Source organism: Dipodomys ordii, unplaced genomic scaffold (assembly GCF_000151885.1).
Source record: "Dipodomys ordii isolate 6190 unplaced genomic scaffold, Dord_2.0 Scaffold183, whole genome shotgun sequence".
Classification (NCBI taxonomy): domain Eukaryota; kingdom Metazoa; phylum Chordata; class Mammalia; order Rodentia; family Heteromyidae; genus Dipodomys; species Dipodomys ordii.
The window spans coordinates 2,982,303-3,006,163 of record NW_012267399.1 but is presented as its reverse complement, the minus strand read 5'-3'; the positions used below and the strand labels follow the sequence as shown (position 1 = coordinate 3,006,163).

The window sequence follows — 23,861 nt, the reverse complement described above, 5'->3', positions numbered from 1 at the left end:
AAACCACCAGAAAACCGGAAGTGGCGCTGTAGCTCAAGTGGTAGAGTGCTCGCCTTGAGCTGAAGAGCTGAGGGGCAGCGCCCAGGCCCAGAGTTCAAGCCCCACAACCGACAAAAAAAAAAACAAAAAACAACTGAGTATAAGGGGCTAGAAATGTGGCTTAGTGGTAGAGTGCTTGCCTAACATGCATGAAGCTCTGGGTTCAATTCCTCAATACCACATAAACAGAAAAAGCTGGAAATGGCGCTGTGGCTCAAGTGGTCGGGTGCTAGCCTTGAGCAAAAGAAGCTCAGGGAAAGTGCCCAGCCCCTGAGTCCAAGACCTGCAGAAAAAACAACAACAACCCCCCCCCCAAAAAAAAAAAAAAACACCAAAATAATGGAGCTACTCAAAAGCAGGTAAGCAGGGGACAGAGTTGAGATCTAGGTGTAGGGAAAGAGGCCAGAACCCTGAATATTCAGCTTCCCTTTAAAACCCTGACTTCTGAGGATTTCCCTAATTCTAATTTTTTTTTTTTTGGTCAGTCATGTGGCTTGAACTCTGGGCCTGAACGCTGTCCCTCAGCTCTTCAGCTCAAAGCTAGTGCTCTACCACTTGAGCCACTGCTCCACTTCCTGTTTTCTGAGTGGTTAATTGGAGATAAGAGTCTCATGGACTTTCCTGCCTGGGCTGGCTTTAAACTGTGATCCTCAGATCTCACCCTCTTGAGTAGCTAGAATTACAGGCGTTAGCCACTGCCACCTGGCCCTAATTCTAATTATTAAGTTTATGATAGATATACAACTGGTTCACATTATAAAATTATCTAGTAGATTTACAGTAGTATCATGTATAAGTACTTTGTCAGTTTTTCGAAATTCAATTAAGCCTTTGTTTGTTTGAGACAAAGTCTCATTACGTACCCCACACTGGCCTGGAACTCACTACCACAATCCAGGCTGGCATCATACACATAATTTTCCTGACTCAGTCCCCCAAGTACTGGGATACAAGCATGTGCCATTACACCCAGCCCATTTTAATTGATTAGCAATCACAGTGACTTGATAAAAACAGATGCTAGAGCTGGGAGTATAGCTAAGGAAGGCCTTGGGTGCAATCCTTAGTACTATAAAAAAATGAAAAACAAAAGATCTGATTTTACATAACTACTTTCCTTTTTTTAAAAAAAACAATAGGAGCAGCAACTTCCTCATTGCTTTCTTAAGTAGCAAATTTAAATAATTTATAGCATATCTGATATTTTGTTACCTTGTTAAGTTTGGATGCTAGAGGATCTGCTGCCTCTTTCCTCTGTGTGTTACCCATTGCTGCCAACAAACTCAGCTGAAACTGATCTTCCTTGCAGTTCATTTCATTCTTAGCAGTTAGTTGCATGAAGGAAATAGGGTCATCAGGTTGAACTGTCACATTCCTCTTTTCAGATTCTTTCTGTGTTGAAAAAACAATACATGTTTCTTTATATGGAAAGAACAAACTTTTGCAGGCCTTTAATATGAACAGCTTCGCAAATGGGGAAAGCCCCAAACTGATAACCCACAACACTTTCTGGCCTTATTATGTACACCTTACCTTTTGAGATAGCTTCTCTTCTTCAAGTTTGGCAGATAACATATGAGAGAGAGATTGTCTGCATTCCTTATTGAAAATGTCATTCATTAAAGGTGAACATTCAGACAAAACCTTGAGGCACAGGGATATTCGGTCTACATCATCATCAGTAATTGGCTTCTTAGGAAGAGAGGATTTTCCCAAATGAAGGATAGTTGCCATGAGCAGCATAGCTTCAGCAACAAAAGACTAGAATAAGAGAAACTGGTCATTTAATGATTCTCTAATTACAGTGATGTCACTTTATTATAATTCACTTCAAGAAATACAGGTAATCTTTTATTTCATTTGGATAAAATTTTAAATCCTTTAGACTTTATTTCTGTAACATCATTTTTAAATTTAAAAAAATTTTTTTGTTGGTTGTGGGGCTTGAACTCTGAGCCTAAATGCTGTCCTTCAGCTCTTCAGCTCAAGGCTAGTGCTTTACCGCTTGAGCCAGAGTACCACTTCCGATTTTCTGGTAGTTAATTGGAGATAAGAGTCTCATTGACTTTCCTGCCCAAGCTAGCCTTGAACCACGATCCTCAGATCTCAGCCTTCTGCGTAGCTAGGATTACAGGCATGAGCCAGAGGTGCCTGGCTCTGTAACATCATTTTGCATCTTCTTTCTACTTTTACTAAATAATCTCAAAATATTTTTTTGGGGGGGTCCAGTTGTGGGGCCTGAACTCTGGGCTTGGGCGCTGTCCCTCAGCTCTTCAGCTCAAGGCTAGCACTCTACCACTTGAGCCACAGCAACACTTCTGGCTTTTTTCTTTTTGCTTATGTGGTGCTGAGGAATCAAACCCAGGGCCTCATGCATGTAAGGCAAGTGCTCTACCACTGAGCCATCTTCCCAGCCCTTTTTAATTTAATTTTTAAATCCAGGATCAACTTCATGAATTTGATTTGACTATTATTATGAAGGACTACTTAGTCCTTTCTAATCTAGACCAATTTTCTGCCTGTTTTCAATCACTCACATTTTATTATTTACTTATTGCTCCAGAGAATTTTTAAAAAATTATCTTTACAGAAATGGTTGTTCAAAGGTTTTCCAACTTAACATGTCAGTTTATGAGTACAATGTATTTTAATCAGAGTCAATCCTTCCATCATTCGCTTCCATTTCTCCCCAACACCACTCTCAAGTGACCTGGTTCCATTTCACATATGTACATTGAGTATTATGGGCATATTCTTCCTCTCTCTATTCATATGTCCCCCTTCCCTTGCCCTCTTCCACTATGACAAAACATGATTCGGCTTCCTAGTATTTATTTTGTTAAATGGTAAGTTAGTTGTTCAAAGGGGTTACATCATTGGAATCCTCCCCTGCTTATATCCAACTTTAGTTGATTTGTGTTCATATCCATATGGCCCTATGTATGTTTTTACATGTTTATACTTTAGATCTAACATCCACATAGGAGAGAAAACACGTAATCTTTGTCCTTTGAGTCTTATTTAGTTCACTTAACATAATTTTTTCCAGGTCCATCCACTTCCCTGCAAATACCATATTTTTCTTCTTTAGGAATTATATTCCATTGTATGTTTGTTTATATATATATATATATATATATATGTATGTATGTATGTATGTATATCATATTTTCTTGATTCCCTCATCCACAGTAGGGCATCTTGGCTGTTTGCATAACTTGGCTATGGTGCATAATACAGCAATGAATATGTTGTGCAAGTACTATATTGTGACTTGTAATTTTTTTGATAAATTCTGACAATGATATTGCTGGATCATATATATATTTAGTTTCTTGAGGAATTTTCAAACTGCTTTCCTAGTAGTTGCACTAGTTTACCTTTCCACCAACAGCACAATAGGGTTCCTTTATTCCCACATCTCCAACATGTTTGTTGTTCATATTCTTACTCGGGTGAGATGGAATCTCAGTGCTGTTTTGATTTGCATTTTCTTTATGGCCAGACATGTTCAACATTTCTTCTTGTGTCTATTAGCAATTTTTATTTTGGAAAAATTTCTATTTAGCTTCTTTGCCCATTTATTAATTGGGTTATTGATTCTGGATGGCATTTAGTGTGTTGAGCTCCTTTTATATTCTGGATATTACCCCTTTGTCAGACATATAGCTGACAAAGGTTATCTCCCATTCTGTAGGCTTTTTAGCTTAGTAACTATGTCCTTCACTGTACACAAAGTATTTACTTTGATGCAAACCGATTTTTCAATTCTCTTTCCTATTTGCTCAGTCCATGGAATTCTATTCAGGACATTGTTGTCTATGCCAATTAAGTTCTAATACAAACAACAAATATTGGTGGGGAAGCAAGGAAAAAGGAATCCTATTATACTGTTGGTGGGAATGTAAATTAGTATAACTACTATGGAAGGCAATTTGGAGATCTCACAAAAACTAACCATAGAACTACCCTATGATCTAGTGATACCACTCTTGGCCATTTAAGAATAGGAACATCAAGAATACAAATAACAAATGCTAAATATAAGCTGAGTGCTGGTGACTCACATCTGCAATCTTAGCTACTAAGGAGGCTGAGCTCTAGAAAATCTCAAGTTCAAGTCCAGCCTGAGCAGAAAAATTCATGTGACTCTATCTCCAAAAACTAAAACAAAAAGCAGGGCTGGAGGTATGGTTCAAGGGGTAGAGCGCCAGTCAAGCAAACAAACTGAGTAAGTGGGAGACCCTGCTGAGTTCAATGAATATGAAAAAAAGGGACAATGTTGGTATTATAAAATGCAAATTTTCCTATTACAGGAAAAGTAATTTTAAACTCTTTTTGGAGGAAGGATTTCTATTATTCTTACAATCTTTAAAAAAAAATCTCCATTACAGTATTAATAACATTTGTACTTAAGTGCTTTAACAATAAATAATTTTTTCTCTTTTTCTATTGTGGCACTGGAGATCAAACCACTGCCTTGTGCATGTTCTGTTTATTTTAGGAACAGATTTAAAAATAAAAATACAACAAACGCATAATTCTACCATACAGAGATTGGGGTGGGAGGGGCAGTTCTGGGCATTGCCCAACTCTACCACTTGAACCACAGTTTCACTTCTGGCATTTTAGTGATTAAATGGAGATAAGAGTATCACAGACTTTCCTGCCTGGGCTGGCCTTGAACCCCAATCCTTAGATCTCAGCATTTTAAGTAGCTAGGATTACAGATGTTAGCCACTGGTGCCCAGCAAGATTTTTTAAGATAAAAGCAAAGTAAGAGTTTTGAGTAAATGAAAGCAGATAAAATTCCTCTTCTTTTCCTTTGAGAAGGAGCCGATTGGTCTCGATTTTGCGATACTTTGCCTTAGCCTCTTGAGAACTAGTATTATAGTACTCTTTCACCAATATACTTGTATTTTAAGAATGATTAAGTTATGTGGTGCTGGGGAATCGAACCCAGGGCCTCATGGATGCAAGGCAAACGCTCTACCACTGAGCTACCTTCCCAGCCGTGTTAAACATATTGTTCTTTATTCCTTAAGATTGCTGCATTTTAATAACTAGCCCTATTTTTAGTATTTTAATGTAAACAAGTTTACTAATTTTTGTCTTTATGATTAGTGCTTTAAAAATATTAAAAGAATTCTCTCCCCCCAAAAAAAAGAATGATTAAGTTGCTTGAGAGGAAAAAAAAACACATTTAATTACAAATTTATACAAAGAAATGAAGTTTACTTTAAATTGTAAATATGTGAATAAAACTAAGACTTTCTTCTCATTTAAAAGAACATATTTTAAAAATAATTACGACAAATGGAAAAAGAAAATATAATATTTAAATATATAAGAATGTCCCTTCCCCACTTAAGACCAGAGATCTGAAAGAACACCATACATTTCTTTTTAAGAAAATATTTCTATTTACAAAAAAAATAACAGTGTATCATAAGGCTTAAAAAATGATATGTAGCCAGGCACTAATGGCTCACACTTGTAATCCCAGCTGCTCAGGAGGCTGAGATTTGAGAATAGTGGTTTCAAAGCCAGCCTGGTCAGGAAAGTTCAAGAGACTCTTATCTCCACTTACCTACCCAAAAACTGTAAATGGGAGCTGTGTGGAGCTGTGTGGGACAGCATCCAGGCCCTAAGTTCAAGCTCTCCAACAGACCAAAAAAAAAAGAAAAAAAGGTATGTGGGTGTGACATGTAGGACAAAGGATGGGAGCTGAGGTTGGTGGAAAGGAAATATGTTTTTTATGATACTTAATATACTAATATTTGAATGCTAACAGTTAATATTAATTGCTAATATTTGTAACATATAATGTGCTATTACTTATAATATAAACAAATGCTTACAAGCTGTGATAGGGTACGAACTATCGGTGAGAATTATTTAAAAGACACAGGATAAAACAGACAATACATAACTATATGAATATGCTGGAGGACTACAGGCATTCCCTTTACTGGTTCTTGACTAATCCTAGCAAATATTAATGAGTTTGCAAACCCTTATATCTCCTTTAATAGACCAATCACATGATGTTAGTATTGCATTGCTCAGCCAACTTTAGTCATATTACCCTACTGTTCCATTTTTTCCCTATTAAACATAGCTCTTTTTTAAATTGGCGTGAACTTCAGCATTAACTTTTTAACTTTATTATTCAACTACACATAATAGTCAATTATTGTGTAGATGTAGAATAACTGAACTTACATTTTGCTTTTTCTTCTCCTGAACCAAAGCTACATAGCGCAATGCAATCTTAGTCAGGGTTGTAGCAAGGGAGGCAGCAACAAAGAAATCTCCATCCAGAAGGAATCCTCTCAGGGGAGGTCTGCAAGGTGATCAAGAAAAACAAAAACTTCCAACTTCTTGATAAGGAACTCAGTTAACTCTATTCTTAGTTCTCAAAAGGAAAATGAAAAGAAAGATATGACTTTTAACATTTGTCTTCAAATGACTGAAGAGCCAAATGAATGGAAAGGCAAAGTAATTAGGGTGTGTGTACTGAAGGAGCTACTTTCAAATCCTAGATTCTTTGTTCACTAGGTAGGTTATAGTCTAAGTCTCAAATTCCTTTCCATTAAATAGAGGTTATTGTTAAGACTATATGAGCCGGGGTGGGGAAAGTGAAAGCAACTAAGGATTGTTCTGAGCAATACAGGCACATCTGAAATACCATAGGGAAACCCTTTGATACAATTAACACAAGCTCTGATTGGGGCAGGTGGGGAGAGGGGTGGTGGTACCAGTTGGAAGGCAGAGAGCTTGAGAAGAGGGTGAATGAAGATGAACAGAGTCAAAGTAGTTCATTTGCTTGTATAAAAATAGAACAGTGAAACTTGTTGAAATTCTTTTAAGGGGGAGTGGGACAGGAAAAGATGAGAGTGGGGTGAGTTTCACATACTAGGATACATTGTATTATGTGGAAATGGCACAATGAAACTCACACAATGAAACAGCTAATGTATGCAAAGTTTTTAAAAGACTTATGAGACAGATTCCTTTTGAGTATTAAGTAAAGTTTTAATTATCATTTTCATCTTCACTATAAAAGATAGCATAATAGAGAATAAAATATCAAAATTTTATTCAACTGATTAGAAATGCTAAATCTTAAATCAGGCACTGGTGCCATATAGCTGTAATATCAACCACTTTTGCCCGAGATCTGGAATATCAGTTTGAAGCCAAATTAAAAAATAAGTAGAATAAAAAAGAAAGAAGAGCCAGGCACTGGTAGCTCACGCCTGTAATCCTAGCTATTCAGGAGGCTGAGATCTGAGGATCGCAGTTCAAAGCCAGCCGGGGCAGGAAAGTCTGTGAGACTCTTATCTCCAATAAACCACTAGAAAACCAGAAGTGGCAGTGGCTCAAGCAGTAGAGCACTCGCCTTGAGCTGAAGTGTGCAGGGACAGTAGCCAAGCCCAGAGTTCAAGCCCGAACAATAACAAAAAAAAAAAAAATAAGAAGAGCCCAAAGAAATATAGGCCCCATGGTTTCCCTTATTTAAAATAACTAGTATACGTCTAGGACAAGCAGAAAAGGTCAAACGCTATGTACATATGACTATATAAGAAAATGCTAAGCAAAATTAACCCCAAGATAGGGACACAAGAGGTTTTATCTTTGTTGCTGTTCTTTTTAACGTACTTATAATGTACTATGTGATTTTTTTTTGTTTCTTTTGTATGTTCTTCCCCCATGGTATAACCCCTGTTTTCACTGCAGTTGATTCCAGTGCCTTGCATCTTGTTTATACATTTTTTTCTAATTTGGGGAGGGGAAAGGAAATAACAGAATGTTGAAACAAGGATACAGATTGACCCATTGTAACAATGAAATGTACAAGGTTGAAAAGGAACTTTACAACTTTGTGGGGGTGGGGGGCAGGAGGGACAAGTTTGGGAGATGGTAGGGGAAAAACAAAAGGAGGGATTAACAATGCTTGATAGGAAATGTACTCATTACTTATGTAACTGTAATTCCTCTGTACAGTATCTTTACAATAAAAATATATATTAAAAAATAAAAAGAAATGCTGCTAAATATTGGGGTAGGGATATTATTAAATGATAAGAGTACCTGCTTAGAATATGTAAAGGCCCTGAGTTCCTGGGATCAATCCTCAGAAACATATGCCATTAAAAAAAAAAAGAGCCAGGTGCCAGTGGCTCATGCCTACAATCCCAGCTACTCAGGAGGCTGAGATCTGAGGACTGCAGTTGAAAACCAGCCTGGGCAGGAAAGTCTCTGAGACTCGTATCTCCAATTAACCACAGAAAACCGAAAGTGGCACTGGTAGAGCGATAGCCTTAAGCTGAAATGCTGAGGAACAGTGCTCAGGCCCAGAGTTTACGACCGACCCATGACCGACAAAAAAAAAAAGAAAGAAATGTCTAATTATCTCTCCAGATGCTTTAAAAAACAACCAAATCTTAAATGTCATCTTTTAAAATGTCATCATTTGAATGTCATCAAACACCAATAGTGTTTGAACTTAGGACCATAGGCTCACTAGGCTCAAGCTGTACTACTTGAGCTGTATTCCTACAGCCTGGATTTTTGCTGGTTACTTTGAAGATGGGCTCTAGTGAACTTTTTTTTATCTAGTTGGCCTTGAAATCAAAACCTGCAGATCTCAGCCTTCTGAGTAGTTAGGATTACCGACATGAGCCACTGATGCCTGATTACAATGAGCATTTTCTCTGTAATATAATTTTATTAGAACCCACTTATTTCGGTGAAAACAGACAGAAGTGAACAGAGGACATAATTACTAGGGAGAAAATTTAAACATTTTCCTCTTTCAAATATCTTAATTGGCTAACATTTTCATTTTGACCATAAAAGCAAACTAATAAATCATGTGACTATTTTCTACATAAGAATAATAAAGCAAATAGTTCAGGTGGTAGGGCTCAGGTACTGTAAGTTACCTGTCTTCCTCTTTCTTGGTTGGTCTAGAACTGCTGAGAGCACTCTGAGTTGCATAGGTACCCATTTCAGTAACCAATTTCTGAACTGGCCCCACAGTTATTTCTTCTTCAGGTTTTAATTCACCAGCTTCTTTCTTTATTTCTGATTCTACAATTGGTATCTAAAAGTCAATTGAAAATAATGATTTAGTAGTAACATAACAGCAAGAAAAATTACACTTAAACAATCAGAAGGATGACTGTTGTTTTGGTTGAAATTTCCAGGAAAGAGATAGAGAAGAGGAATAAAACCTCAGAAGCATTTACTTTGTGCCAAACACTTCTTAAACATTAGGTAACTTGTACTGAAAGAATTAAAATTTCCATTTAAGAGCACTCGCCTTGAGCTGAAGATATGAGGGATAGCGCCCAAGCCCAGAGTTCAAGACCCACGACTGACAAAAAAAAAAATCCATTTAACGAAGACTGAGGCTTCAAGTTGTTTAATTACTTTGTCCAGAAACATAAAACTAATAAATGGTAGAGTTCAAACCCAAGAAATACAACTTCAAAGTTCTGTTCTTCCCACTACACTAGCCTGGAAAAGATTAATTGTCTATTGTGGTCTATAAAGCTTATGAGTTCTATGAGCTTTGATAATACAGTTATTTCTTCCACATCGGATGATACGTACATTTCTTTCCTTTTGCATAGCACCAGCTGTTCCCTCTTTCCCACTTGTTTCCTCCCTCCCATCGCTGCCATTGAGTTGCTAAGTTCGTTTTGATCAATGTCCAGTGCACCTGATGGGTCCCATTGTTGTATATTTTTTCCTGATTCCCTCTAGTTCTGTGTCCTCCTCCTAGTTTCCCTCTGGTGTGCACATATATACCACATATGTGACTTCATAACTGGCAATCTACCACTTGACCCATTCCTCTAGTTCCTCTAGTACTGGGGCTTGAACTCAAGGCCTTGCATTCTTTTTTTTGTTTTGTTTTTGTAAGTCATGGGGCTTGAATTCTGGGCTTCAGCACTATCACTGAGCTCTACAGCTCAAGGCTAGTGCTCTACCACTTGAACCACAGCACCGCTTCTGGTTTTCTGGTGGTTAATTGGAGATAAAGATCGCAAGGACTTTCCTGCCAGGGCTAGCTTTGAACTGTGATCCTCAGCTCTTAGTCTCCTGATTACAGGCATGAGCCACGGCGCCCAGCTATTGTATTCTGGCTTAGCTGTAGATGGCTACATCCTTGAGCAACATCTCTAGTTTTGGCTTTTTGTTGGCCAATTGGAGATAGGAGTTGTTTGAATTTGCCTAGGCTGGTTTTGAACTGGAATATCCTCAGATCTCAGCTTCCTGAGAAGCTAGGATAACAGGTGTGAGGCACTGATGCCTGGCTTAGTTCCAGTTTTTTGCTAGTTAATTGAGTCAGGAGGATTTATCTACCCATGCTATCTTCAAATTGAGATCCTCAGATCTCTGCCTTCTGAGTAGCTAAGACTAGGCATGAGCCAATGGCAAGTCTTGCTTTTTTGTTGGTTATTTTAGAAATGGAGTCTCACAGACTTCTCTGCCCAAGCTGACCTTGAACTTCAATCTTCTGTATCTAAGCCTTCTGTAGCTAAGATTATAGGTATCAGCTACCAGTGGCTGGCTTCTATTTATTTCTAATACTAGTCTATTATCTATTACCCAATTTAATAGTTTAAAATTGACCTTTTTAAAATCTTTGATTTTATTTGTGAAAAAAACTTAAGTCCAATATAAGGTTGTTCAGATGAGGGAATATCACAAGTTTTAATATATAAATATTAAAAGTCCTGTTCTAAGGCATTCTTTCAGAACACATGGCTAAAGCAGAATTTTACCATTTTTCCTTTTTTCTAGTCACAACAATTTTGTTCTAACAAAATCTTAGCTAACAGTAAGTAAGTAATAGACAGGTGGGGAGGGAAGGGATGGTAGGGGAAAAACAAAGGAGGAGGTAACAATGCTAGGTAAGAAATGTACTCATTACCTTACTCATGTAAGCCCTCTGTACAGTATTTTTACAATAAAAACATACATATATAATATATAAAGTAATATAGACAGGCATCACAGTTCTTGTGGGGGCGAGGTATATCTTAATTTCCCATAGCCAGTGAAACTTAATTATCTGGGTAATTCAAATTCATTTATTTTAGTGTTTTGAAAAAGCAAGGGCTAGGCTAGTATGGCTTAAGTGGTGGAATGCTTGCTAGTAAACACAGGACCTGAGTTTAAATACCAGTATCATCACAAAAAATGAAACAAACAAACAAACAACATCCACAAGAACAAATCAACACATAAATGTCAGATGTTTTTAAGGTGGAGAGGTGGTACTAACTTTTAAACCCAGGGTTTCACGCATGCTAGATAAGCACTTTATCACTAAGTTACATATCCAACCCATCATCAGCACAAACTTCCATACAAGTGGATTGACTAAATTGAAATGTACCTCCCCAAGGGACCTGCGGACTTCAGTCATCACACTCTGAATGTCTTCTTTGGTACTGCAATACTCTCCCAGGATCCATAAGGCTCCTCGATAAATCCTAAGACAAAAATACTAAATCTGAAATACAGACTTGGAATACAAGCGTAAAAGCAGAGATTTGTGTGTGAATATAAGCTAAAAACAAGAATACAAGATTCTGTGGTTGTAAGGGACTATGGAGTTCATTTCAGAAAGAATACAACAAACAGTAAGTTTCATTTCTCTACAGAAATTAAAATAAAAATAATTGTTGCCAGGCACTGGTGGCTCCCACCTTTAATCCTAGCTACTCAGAAGGCTGAGATCTAAGGATCACGTTCAAAGCCAGCCCGGGGAGGAAAGTCTGTGAGACTCTTTATCTCCAACAAACCACTAGAAAACTGGAAGTGGCACTGTGGCTCAAGTGGTAGAGTGTTCACCTTGAGCTGGAGAGCTGAGGGACAGCACCCAAGCCCAGAGTTCAAGCCCCATGACCAAAAACAACAAAAAAAATGTTCTCCTAGGGCAAAAGGGGTTACGTTGTTCAAAAAAGGAAACGTACTCATTACCTGACTTATGAAATGGTAGCCCCTTTGTATAACACATCAATAGTAATAATAAAATTATTTTTAAGCCAGGCACTAATGGCTCATGCCTATAATCCTGCTACTCAGGAGGCTGATATCTGAGGATCACGGTTCAAAGCCAGCCCTGGCAGGAAAGTCCGTGAAACTCTTATCTCCAATTAACCACCAGAAAACTGAAGTGGCACTATGGCTCAAGTGGTAGAGCACCAGCCTTTAGCTGAAGAGCCCAGGTCCAGAGTTCAAGCCCTACCATCAAACCAAAAAAAAAAAAAAATTTTTTTTTTTAATAGTAATTGTTCTCAGTTGAGCACTGGTGGCTGATACTTGCAATCCTAGCTTCTCAGGAAGCTGAGATCTGAGGATTGTAGTTTGAAGCCAGCCTGGGCAGGAAAATTTATGAGAAACTTTTTGTTGTTGTTGTTGTTGGTTGTGGGATTTGAACTCTGAGCTTGGGTGCTATCCCCCAGCTCTTCAGCTCAAGGCGAGCGTTCTACCGTTTGAGCCACAGCGTCACTTCCAGGTTTCTAGTGGTTTATTGGAGATAAGAGTCTCACAGACTTTCTTTGCCCAGGCTGGCTTTGAACCCTGATCCTCAGATCTCAGCCTCCTCAGTAGCTAGGATTACAGGCATGAGCCACCGGCGCCCAGCTCATGAGAAACTTTTATCTCCAAATAACCACCAAAAGCTGGAAATGGAGCTGTGGCTCAAATGATACAGCGCTAGCCTTGAGCAAAGGAAGCTAAGGGACAGACCCACACTCTTAATTTGAACCCCAGGACTGGCACAAAAAAGAAAAACAAATTAAAATATCCACCACACAATAAAACCCCAATTTCTTTGTACAATTAACATATGCTAGTAAGTGTTAAGCGAATAGTCTCTAGTCATCTTTTCTCAAAAGATTTTTGTTGAATTTACTAGAAAAATCCAATTATAGAGGCTGAAGTTCCAAGAGACTATGCTTTCACAAGCATATGGGAAATCTTGCTAATCTGTTTATCATCACATTTTCACATTAAAACACTTTGTACTGTCTTCCTATCTAAGCAGAAATACTGCAAGACTGTTATAGTGTATCCATTAGATGATTTAAATAAAGCAAAATTTATTTCTATAATTCTTTATTAGCAATGGCTAATCTAAAGGGAAGTACAGATCTGATTTAGGTTGCATTTTCAGTCTTTTTCTTTAATAAATGCTAAAGAATACATAAATAACAATGATACCCCAAAATGAAGCCACTTAAAAAAATGTGCACCTTAGTCAGTTTAAGATTCACAATGTTGGGCTGGGAAGGTGGCTCAGTGGTAGAGTGCTTGCCTTGCATGCATGAGGCCCTGGGTTCGATTCCTCAGCACCACATAAGCAAAAAGAAAAAAGCCGGAAGTGGCGCTGTGGCTCAAGTGCTAGAGCGCTAGCCTTGAGCTGAAGAGCTGAGGGACAGTGCCCAGGCCCAGAGTTCAGGCCCCACGACCGGACCCCCCCCCCCAAAAAAAAAAAAAATTCACAGTGTTGCCAGGTGCCAGTGGCTCACACCTGTAATCCTAGCTACTCAGGAGGCTGAGTTCTGAGGATTGAGGTTCAAAGCCAGTCAGGGCAGGAAAGTCTGTGATTCTCATCTCCAATAAACCACCAGAAAACTGGAAGTGGCACTGTGGTTCAAGTGGTAGATCATTCGCCTTGAGCTGAAGAGCACATGGACAGCACCCAAGCCCAGAGTTCAAGCCCCATGACTGACAAAAAAAAAAAAAAAAGATTCACAATGTTTTGAAATCAGAATAGAAAAATCTAGCTAAATTAACTAAATATTTTTCACTTACTGATTATGGATTGAAGATATAGTAATGCTTGCTGTTATTCTTACTTTGTCTTAATTTGGCTTGCTTTGAAACATCTCCTCTCCATTCTATTTTCTATTAAATTACACTTTGAAAACAAAAACTGATTAAACTCTTACTTGACTATACATTTAAATATATTTTAAACTTACTTGACAGATTTAATAGCATGAAAGACTTCAAGCATCTTCTCAACAATCAGCATTCTCAGGTTATCAAAACGCTGAATGGCCTCACGAACAAACTCCAAGACATCAGCAGCTGCTGCTTCATTATTGTCACTAAGAAATTCCATTAACTAAAAGAACAAAGGGAAATAGGATTTACAGTTTATACAATTTTCAGGAAGAAAATGATCTAAACCAAGAAATAAATGAACAAATTTATCCAGGCACCAGTGGCTCACTCCTATAATACTAGCTACTCAGGAGTCAGCTCAGGCAGGAAAGTCCTTGAGATCCTTATTTCCAATTAACCCCCAGAAAACCAGAAGTCAAGCTGTGGTGCAAGTGGCAGAACAGTAGCCTTAAGCAAAAAAGCTCCCCAAGTTCAAACCCCATAATGGACCAAAAACAACACAAAAAAACAAGTTTAAAATATTTTTAATTCTCATTATCATAATTTACAAATATATAATAAAACGTAAGTTGAAAAATAGTGTTATACAAACAGAAGTTACAAATGGTTGTATTAGGTAGTAAAGCTTATTAGAAAATTCACTAGAGATCTACAACTTAAAATACTCAATTATAACTAAAATTGGTCATTTTAGAAAAAAATATTCAAAGTTTAAAGGCCAAACTTCAAATGACAATAATCTACTTTCTTCTTTTTTTTTTTTTGTCAGTTATGGGGCTTGAACTCTGGGCTTGGGTGCTGTCCTTGCGCTATTCAGCTCAAGGCGAGTGCTCTACCACTTGAGCCACAGTGCCACTTTCAGTATTCTAGTGGTTTATTGGAGATAAGAGTCTCATGGGCTTTCCTGCCCAGGCTGGCTTTGAACCATGATCCTCAGATCTCAGCCTCCTGAGTAGCTAGGATTACAGACATGAGCCACCAGCGCCCAGCTTTTTTGGGGGGGAGGGAAGAGCTAGTCTTGGGGCTTCAACTCAGGGCCTAGGTGCTATTCTTGAGGCCTCTTTGGGCTCAAGGCTAGCACTCTGCCACTTGAGTCACAGCACTACTTCCCATTTTTTCTGAGTAGTTTATTGGACAGTCTCATGGACTTTCCTGCCAGGCTGGCTTCAAACTATGATCCTCAGATCTCAGCCTCCAGAGTAGCTAGGATTGTGGGCAAGAGCCACTGGTGCCCAGGTATCTACTCTTTTTTTTTGGTCCAGTCGTGGGGCCTGAACTCTGGGCTTGGGCCCTGTCCCTCAGCTCTTCAGCTCAAGGCTAGCGTTTTACCACTTGAGCCACAGCACTACTTACGGCTTTTTTCTTTTTGCTTATGTGGTGCTGAGGAGGAATCGAACCCAGGGCCTCATGCATGCAAGGCAAGCGCTCTACCACTGAGCCACCTTCCCAGCCCCAGGTATCTACTCTTGATAGAAAGCAATTACATGATTTTTTTTTTACAACTAATTCAATTTTATTAGCTAAGTTTTGAAAGAAATAAATGGAAGAAAAATATGACTGCTACATATATTTATAGCATGATTTTACTTTAAGCAACATAAAAATCAATTGACATAAGAAAAAATATGAATGCACCCTCATTTATAGCATTATTTTACTTTGGGTAACTGTAATAAACATAAATATCACTCAAAATAATATGTGAAGCTATTTTTCTTTTAAATTGTGGTGCTGGAGACTGAACCGAGAAATTCACATATGTTAAACAAGTACTCTATCACAGAGCTACATTTTTTTTTTGACACTTTTTTTTGTCTTCCTTTTTGATAAAGATATAAGTAAAAGAAGCCCAGAGTTTTTACCCTTCTTAGCTTAAGGGTGAATATAAAAATCACTTCTTACTGTGAGATGTAACGATTACAGATAAGATTTTAGTTTAACTTTTAACAAATAGAATTTTTCTTTTCTAGAGAATTTAAAAATTAAGGTCTTCAGAAATACATACCACAGGAATAACATTTGCAGCCATATCTGGAAATCGGACAGAACAGGAATGCAATGTTCGTACAAGGAGTTGTCTGTATTTGTCAGTGTCTTCATGCTCAGATACATTATTTGTTTTAATTACTTCCTTCTTTAAGACAATAACCAGCTATAGGATGAAGTAAAAGTAAGTGAAAATTATGTCATATTTGGCCTGACTACTTACAAAAGGTCAACAGAGTTTTACTTTACCTCTTCAACATTCCTAGAAGACACAAGATCCAGTGCTAACTGAAGAGTTTTTTTGCGTACTTCTAAGTCTGGTGTGGTCAACACTCTTAGGATGTCCATTACCAGATCCTGAAAAAAAAAGCAAAAACTTGAGCAATAACAACAATTTTCTGATCACAAGAAAAAAAAATTTTAAGTTTTAGCAAGGATTTATTTTGCTACAATAAAATTCATGTAGGAAGAAATGGAGAAAAAAGAGGAACATTTCCTGCTCCCCATATAAGAAATGGGAGTTAAAGCTTCTGATCATAAGAAAATCTTAACTGCACATTGGTGGGTTATATCCATTACATCCTTAATCTTTTGATTAATAATAAGATTCCTAGTGGTAGAAGTATATAGCCTGGGTCATGTAATATAAAGTATTAATATCACACAGGCTTCCAACACGGGTATCTCGGGAGGTCACTCTCCCCGGGCTCTGTCCCGTGGCCTAGGGGAGCATAGGGCTCTGCCCAATGATGTATAAGTCCCTTTCCACAATGTTGGATATGAAGCCGGGCTTTGTGTCTGCACCTGCATATTCCTACAGCTTCCCAGAGTCCTGTGGACAATGACTGAGGAGATAAACCATGCAGGAAACAGTGTAAAAAAAAAAATCGCACAGGCTATATTCAAATTGAAGATGTATATTATGACTATCAACTTTTAGATCCAAGTTACATTTTCTAGGAAATATAGAAGTCAAAGGAACAAACTAATAATACTACAACAGAATAAGCCACATGCAAAAGAAGAAACATTTTTTGGATTATTGGCCTGGTCTTTTCAATGAATCAATGTCATGAAATACTGCGTAAAAAGCTGTAATGATTTAAGTCTGTTTATCTCTCTTTCTGGCTTTCTGAGGGTTAACTGGAGATGGAATCTTCCACACTTTAGTGCCAGGGCTGGCTTCAAACTGATATCAAGAGGCTGTTATCTAGAGACATCAGATATCAAATATCAGATGGGATTACAGGTATAAGCCACTGGCATCTGGATTTTTCTTTTTTTGGTGCTTGAGGTTCAAACCCAGAGAGTCACATGTGCTGGGAAAAGTTCTACCACTAAGCTATATCCTCAACCCTAGAATTATACTTCAGATGACTACAATTTTAATTGCCAAGTCTTCAAAGTTTTAAGTTAACTAAAACGGCAAGGCTTAGAAATGATCTAAATTTGAAAATATTTCACTTTGGATCTTTCTTTCAGGTTAACACTTACCTGGAGGACTCTTTCATGAGCAGGATGCTCTTTTAATTCTACTAATCGGTCTAGAACTATGAGCTTTACATTGTTGTCACTTTCCTTTATAATTAAATCGATGTAACACTGAGCAGCAGCCTGTATATATATATAAAAAAGAAATACATAAGCACAGAATCTGAAGATAAGCAAAAACATGTCTCTAAGAAACCAAAATACACTCACTGGCATTACTACATTAATGTTTATGCATTTTGTTCAGAAGAATAAATAACTTTACTTCTTAAATTTAATAAACCTTAGTATTATTTAAGAAAATATGATCCAACCAAAATCTTATTATTACAAAAGATTAGAAGCATTACAAATTAAAAAGAGGCTGGTATAGGCAAGAACAGCTATTTATAACCAAAAATTAAAGAATGAAACTAAGAAACAAAGAAAAGAACAGCTAGAAAGTGCCAATCAGTATAGTTGTTAAACCTATTTCAACAGAGGATCAAAGTTTAATATACCCAATGCAGAAAAATCAGGGTAGAGGCATTGCTCAAACACTAGGGCCTAATAAATGTAAAGCCCTAAGTTGAGAGGGCACATGCTTGCAAGCATGATGCTTTGAGTTCATAAAGTATTTTAGTAGGTGTTTAGAACAATTACATAAGAAAAAAATGTATATTTTAGAATGATTTTTTTGTGTGTGTTAGTCTGAGGTCTTGAACTCAGGGCCTGCCCGCTATCCCTGAGCTTCTTTTGCTCAAGGCTAACACTCTACCACTTGAGCCACAACAGTGCCACTTCTAGCTTTTTCTGTGTATGTGGTACTGAGGAATCGAACCCAGGGCTTCATGAATGCTAGGCAAGCACTCTACTACTAAGTCACCCCCCCTTTTTTTTTTGGGTCCAGTTGTGGGGCCTGAACTCTGGGCCTGGGCACTGTCCCTCAGCTCTTCAGCTCAAGGCTAGCACTCTACCACTTGAGCCACAGCGCCACTTCCAGCTTTTTTTTTTCTTTTTGCTTATGTGGTGCTGGGGGAATCGAACCCAGGGCCTCAGGCATGCAAGGCAAGCGCTCTACCACTGAGCCAACTTCCCAGCCCCCCCCCCTTTTTTTTTTGCCAGTAATGGCTAGGGCTTGAACTCCATCCCTCTTGCCTTCACTTGGCTGTTTTATTTAGAGCTGGCAACCCACCACTTGAGCCACATCTCTAGTCCACCATCTTGCTGATTAATTAGAGACAAGGATCTCTCAGATATTTCTGCCAGGACTGACTTCAAACCTTACTCCTCAGATCTTTTTTTTTTTGGGGGGGGGCGGGGTCTGGTCCTGAACTCTGGGCCTGGGCACTGTCCCTCAGCTCTTCAGCTCAAGGCTAGCGCTCTACCACTTGAGCCACAGCACCACTTCCGGCTTTTTTTTTCTGCTTATGTGGTACTGAGGAGGAATCGAACCCAGGGCCTCATGCATGCAAGGCAAGCGCTGTACTACTGAGCCACCTTCCCAGCCCACTCCTCAGATCTTAACCTCCTGAGTTGTAAGTATTACAGGCATGAGCCATCAGCACCTGGCTACAAAATGACTAAATGTAAAAGCAAAGGATAAAGGAAAAGGCTCTCAATAGCCAAAGTGGGAATAATTCAATAAACAAAATAATGATAATACCAGATTATGATCCACAGAATAAAGTATTCATACTGATAGAAAGAAGAAAAAAGAAAGGGAGGGAGGGACAGAGAAAGAGAGGGAGAAAAAGAAAAAGGGAAATGAAAGAAAGAAAGAAGACAACTCTTCCTTACATAACATTCCAATTAATAAGTATAGAATGATGTAGAAAACCAACATTAGAATAACATGCCAATAATTGTTACTGAAAAAACTGATTTATAGGTGCTCATATTAGTTAGGTTAAGTTTGAGGTACAACAGTATATTAGCAGTTTCAATCTCTCTTTAGTGTTTATTGATTATAATGGGAAAAATCTGACAGACGTATTAACAGTCTGATCAAGGTTAACACCACCAGTAGTAACATATATAGAGATATTATGTACTCCCTGATATAATAATTTAAGGAGAAGAGTTATGGAAAAATGCCTGACCTCAAAGACTAGAAGAAAACAGACAAACTCAAATTAAAGAATATTTTATAAACAAAACAGACCAGTATTCTACAAATGTGTCAAAGCATGAAAAAGAAGGAAAAGCTGAGGAACTCTTACAGATTGGAGAACTAGGACAACTAAAAGGGATCCTGGATTGGATCCTGAAACAAGAATGATATTAATGGGAAAACTGAATAAAGTCTTTAGTTCAGTTAACAATATTTTTCAATGTTAAACTTCTTAGTTTTGAATATATGAGTTACACACAATATTATGGGAAGCTACATAATACATGGGAACTCTGCCTTTTGTAACTTTTGTAAATTTATTTTAAAAGCTTAAAAATATTTTGAGTGAGAAAAACAATAAATTCTCCTACTTATACAATCTGATATTCTAGCATTCCCTGAATATATTAAGACGTTCCTGATAAAAGTCTCGATGAAGTAAATTAAAGTATCTCATGGAAAATCTTTACTTGATCCTTTTCAGGAGTCATGTAGTTATGTAGGATCTAGACTGATTTTCCCTAGATCTAGTTTTTATTGTGATTAAGCATAAAGCGAGGTCTTTTAAAAAATATATTAGTATAATTATCCAGAAATCAGAAATTCTCTGACTTGCTTTCCTGACTCTTTTTATGTTCTTGTATGTATGAAAGCAGGAAGTAAAACAGAAGAAAGGTTGAGCTATATAAGGAGACAAATCCATAAAATTTGTAGATTCCTCTATATGACACATAACCAAATAGTGAACTGTAATGTCCAATAATACCTTGATGGCAGTTGGTGCACTTGAAAGTGTTACTAATGTCCCAGCGGCTTCATATTTTACAGCAGGGCTAGATGACTGCAATAGGTTATAAATGCACCTAATAAAACGAGCCCGTTCTGATGGATTAGCATGACAGACCTGGAAAAGATAACATTTAGGCTTTAACTGATTTTAGGGACTGACTTTCTTTCTTTTCTTTCTTCTCTTCTTTCCTTCCTTCTTTTCTTTCTTTGCCTGTCTGTCTGCTTTTCTTTTTCTTTCTTTGTCTCTTTCTTTCCTCCTCCCCTCCCTCCATCCTTCCCTCCCCTCCCCTTCTTTCTTTCTTGGACTGACTTAGAGCCTCATGGATAACAGGCAAATGTTCTACCACTGAGCCACAATCCCAGCTCTGATATCTTTTTCAAATGGAATACGTTTATAAATGTCAGCATATGGGACACCAGAGACTTTTAATTTAAGAGCTAAAAATAATCTTATAAAGACATAAAAGTATTGGCCAAAATAGGGAGAGATAATATGACACAACACAAGTAATTTCAGAAAGAAGTTCTATCTGAAGTAACTGTTACGGCTACTTTTCATTTATTTATTCAACCATAAATTTATATTTTCATTGCACTATAAAAGGTAATAAAGATATTTCAGTTGTACATACTAATATTAACCAAGTATACAAATATTTAGTATAGTAAGATAGTACCAACAGTCCTTAAAATACTCAATGTACTCTTAGAACAGTAAATTTGATCTAAATTTTTATTCTCAGTGTCATATCCAAAAGGAAGACATGATGGTTGACATGTCATCAGTTAATAAAAGGAAAATATAGTTCTTCAAGCAAGATAAATATTTTCTTTGGTTATTATTATTTCTCATTATTATTTCCTATAATTTGGGATTACACTCATTACTAGAAAATAAAAACTTCTTTCCAGTTATAAATATACCTTGAGACCATTTTTTTGTAGAATAAGTAATTCTCATAACCTTTTAGTATTCATACTAGATTTTTCTAAAACATATACAGCCAAATATCTATTACTTGGATGATATTTAAAAACTATTTTCTCTTCATAGAACCTAGACTCCACTAAACAATGAAGTCACTGAATAACACAGAAAACCTATTTTTGAGAATCTCAATGGCATGCTCCAACAATGCACATGATTAAAAAATCTCAGTCTCACTTTAAATGCCAGTTCTAAGAGACTGACACCTTGTGTTGAGTGGGCCCCTTTCCTGCAGAAGACAAGACAGCTGTAAATTGTCAGGGGTATCTGCTACTATTGATTTCATTAGAACACTAAAGCAATTCTTCCAGTGGGCAGAGCAAATTAAAGTGCTGCTAATCCAGGAAGCTCCCTTGAGTCCTGGAGTTCAAAGCCATACTGTGACCTTGCCTTAAAGAAATGCTGCTAATAAAGTGCCTTTTATTTTTAAAAATTAATGTTTTTGGCCCTGGATCAACTCCAGGGTCTTGTGCAAGCTAGGAAAACACTTTACCAATGAGCTTTGTGTGTGTGTGTATATACACACATACATACATACATATATATTACACACACACACACACACACATACACACTTACTTAGTTCCTGAGTTCAATTCCAGGGTCTTGTGCAAGCTAGGAAAACACTTTACCAATGAGCTTTGTGTGTGTGTATATATACACACATACATACATACATATATATTATACACACACACACACTCTCTCTCTCTCTCTTTCTCTCTCTCTCTCTTAGTTCCTGAGCTTGCTCCTTTTACAAGAACTCAAGTTTCAGGAGAACTACCTTCATCCCTCTGAAGGCAATGTCCCCAATAACCTCCTACTAGGCTTCACCTTGTAAAAAGTTTCATTACCTCTACATTCCTACACTGAGTTTATACTGATAACACATGAACTTCTGGGGGTTATGCTCAATCTACATTGCAATCATAACACCAAGTTTGTGTGTGTGTGTGTGACTTTTGGGGGTTATGCTCAATCTACATTGCAATCATAACACCAAGTTTGTGGTGTGCTGGTCCTAAGACTCAGGCCTATGTATTACCTTTGACCTTCTTTTGCTTAAGACTAGAGCTCTACCACAGCACCACTTCTGGCTTTTTCTGAGTAGTTTATTAAAGATAAGAGTCTTATGGAGTTTTCTGAATGGGATGGCTCTGAACTCCTGAGTAGCTAAGATTACAAGCCTGAGCTACCAGTGTCTGGCCCATTAAGCTTTTTGAATGAAAGATGTCTCTTTTCTTTCACTTGAAAAATTAGTGGGTACTTCAGAGTTATTATCTGTCCTATTTTAAAAACAAGAAGTACAAAAAGTATGATTTTTGTATTTGTTTTTAGTGTAGTCTGGTGTACAGTTAAGAAAAATCTTTTTTTGTTTTGTTTTGTTTTTAGGTCCAGTCATGGGGCCTGAATCCTGGGTCTGGGCGCTATCCCTCAGCTCTTTAGCTCAAGGCTAGCACTCTACCACTTGAGCCACAGTGCCACTTCCGGCTTTTTTTTCTGCTTATATGGTGCTGAGGAAATCGAACCCAGGGCCTCAAGCACACAAGGCAAGCTCTCTACCACTGAGCCACCTTCCCAGCCCCAAGAAAAATCTTTTATCCTGAAGTCTACTTCCTAGTCTGTCAGTGAATTGAGCAGTCTACTATGATTTCTTCACAGCTGTACTGACCAAACCATGAATGTTTAAAGAATTCTTTATATACATTTAGAAAGGAAATAAATATGTAGACTAACAAAGTCAAAATAAAACCATACTATAAAACATTTCTATAATTAAAATAGATTCTCCTAATGACTAACTCTACAGAAGAAACTAGTCTTCTCTTAAAACTCTTCTGTTTGTTTACCCATCAAAAACTACCATTCTTACCTTATAAATCAGTTCAACAATAACTAATTGTAGAATGTCTCCAAATGTTTGAACTTGATCAATACAGGTACTTAGATAATCCAAAGCTCGATCCTTTAAAAAAAAAAAGGTATTTATCATACTCCCCATCATTCAACACAATGACTTATGGCAGCTTAAAAATTAGTAAATATAAAATAAAAAATCAGGGCAATGAGAAACTAATTGGAGAAAAACAGTGAAGAAAGAGTTATCAGACAAAATGTAAGACAAAAAGTCAAGTACACGCGACAAAAAAAAAATGTTTTCTCTTTTGAGCAATTTCAGATTTATACTAATATAAAAGCCTGAAGTACAAGCTGTTTTTTCCTTTCTGTTTTTGTTTTTGTTTTTGTTTTTTTGTCCAGTCATGGGGCCTGAACTCTGGGCCTGGGCGCTGTCCCTCAGCTCTTTAGATCAAGGCTAGCGCTCTTACCACTAGAGCCATAGTGCCACTTCTGCCTTTTTTCTTTTTGCTTATGTGGTGCTGAGGAATCAAACCCAGGGCCTCATGCATACAAGGCAAGCACTCTACCACTGAGCCACCTTCCCAGCCCTGTTTTTTCCTTTCTGGTAGTATTGGAACTCAGGAATTGTACTTGCCAGCTAGGAGCTCTACTACCTGAGCCATATCCAAAGCCCTT

At 37.6% G+C, this 23,861-nt stretch overlaps 1 protein-coding gene across 1 annotated transcript in view; it reads right to left on the bottom strand.

Moving 5' to 3' along the window:
• The window catches only part of Copb1 (coatomer protein complex, subunit beta 1), a 47,239-nt gene that overhangs the window by 13,064 nt on the left and 10,314 nt on the right, over positions 1 to 23,861 (bottom strand). Inside the window, exons 6-16 of the mRNA XM_013034142.1 lie at positions 23,200 to 23,292; positions 20,316 to 20,453; positions 17,461 to 17,580; positions 16,216 to 16,323; positions 15,986 to 16,132; positions 14,055 to 14,200; positions 11,459 to 11,555; positions 8,991 to 9,151; positions 6,265 to 6,385; positions 1,573 to 1,800; positions 1,252 to 1,431 (exon numbers count right to left, since the gene is read on the bottom strand). Coding sequence (XP_012889596.1) covers positions 1,252 to 1,431; positions 1,573 to 1,800; positions 6,265 to 6,385; positions 8,991 to 9,151; positions 11,459 to 11,555; positions 14,055 to 14,200; positions 15,986 to 16,132; positions 16,216 to 16,323; positions 17,461 to 17,580; positions 20,316 to 20,453; positions 23,200 to 23,292 — 1,539 coding nt within the window. The remainder of the gene's footprint in view (positions 1 to 1,251; positions 1,432 to 1,572; positions 1,801 to 6,264; positions 6,386 to 8,990; positions 9,152 to 11,458; positions 11,556 to 14,054; positions 14,201 to 15,985; positions 16,133 to 16,215; positions 16,324 to 17,460; positions 17,581 to 20,315; positions 20,454 to 23,199; positions 23,293 to 23,861) is intronic.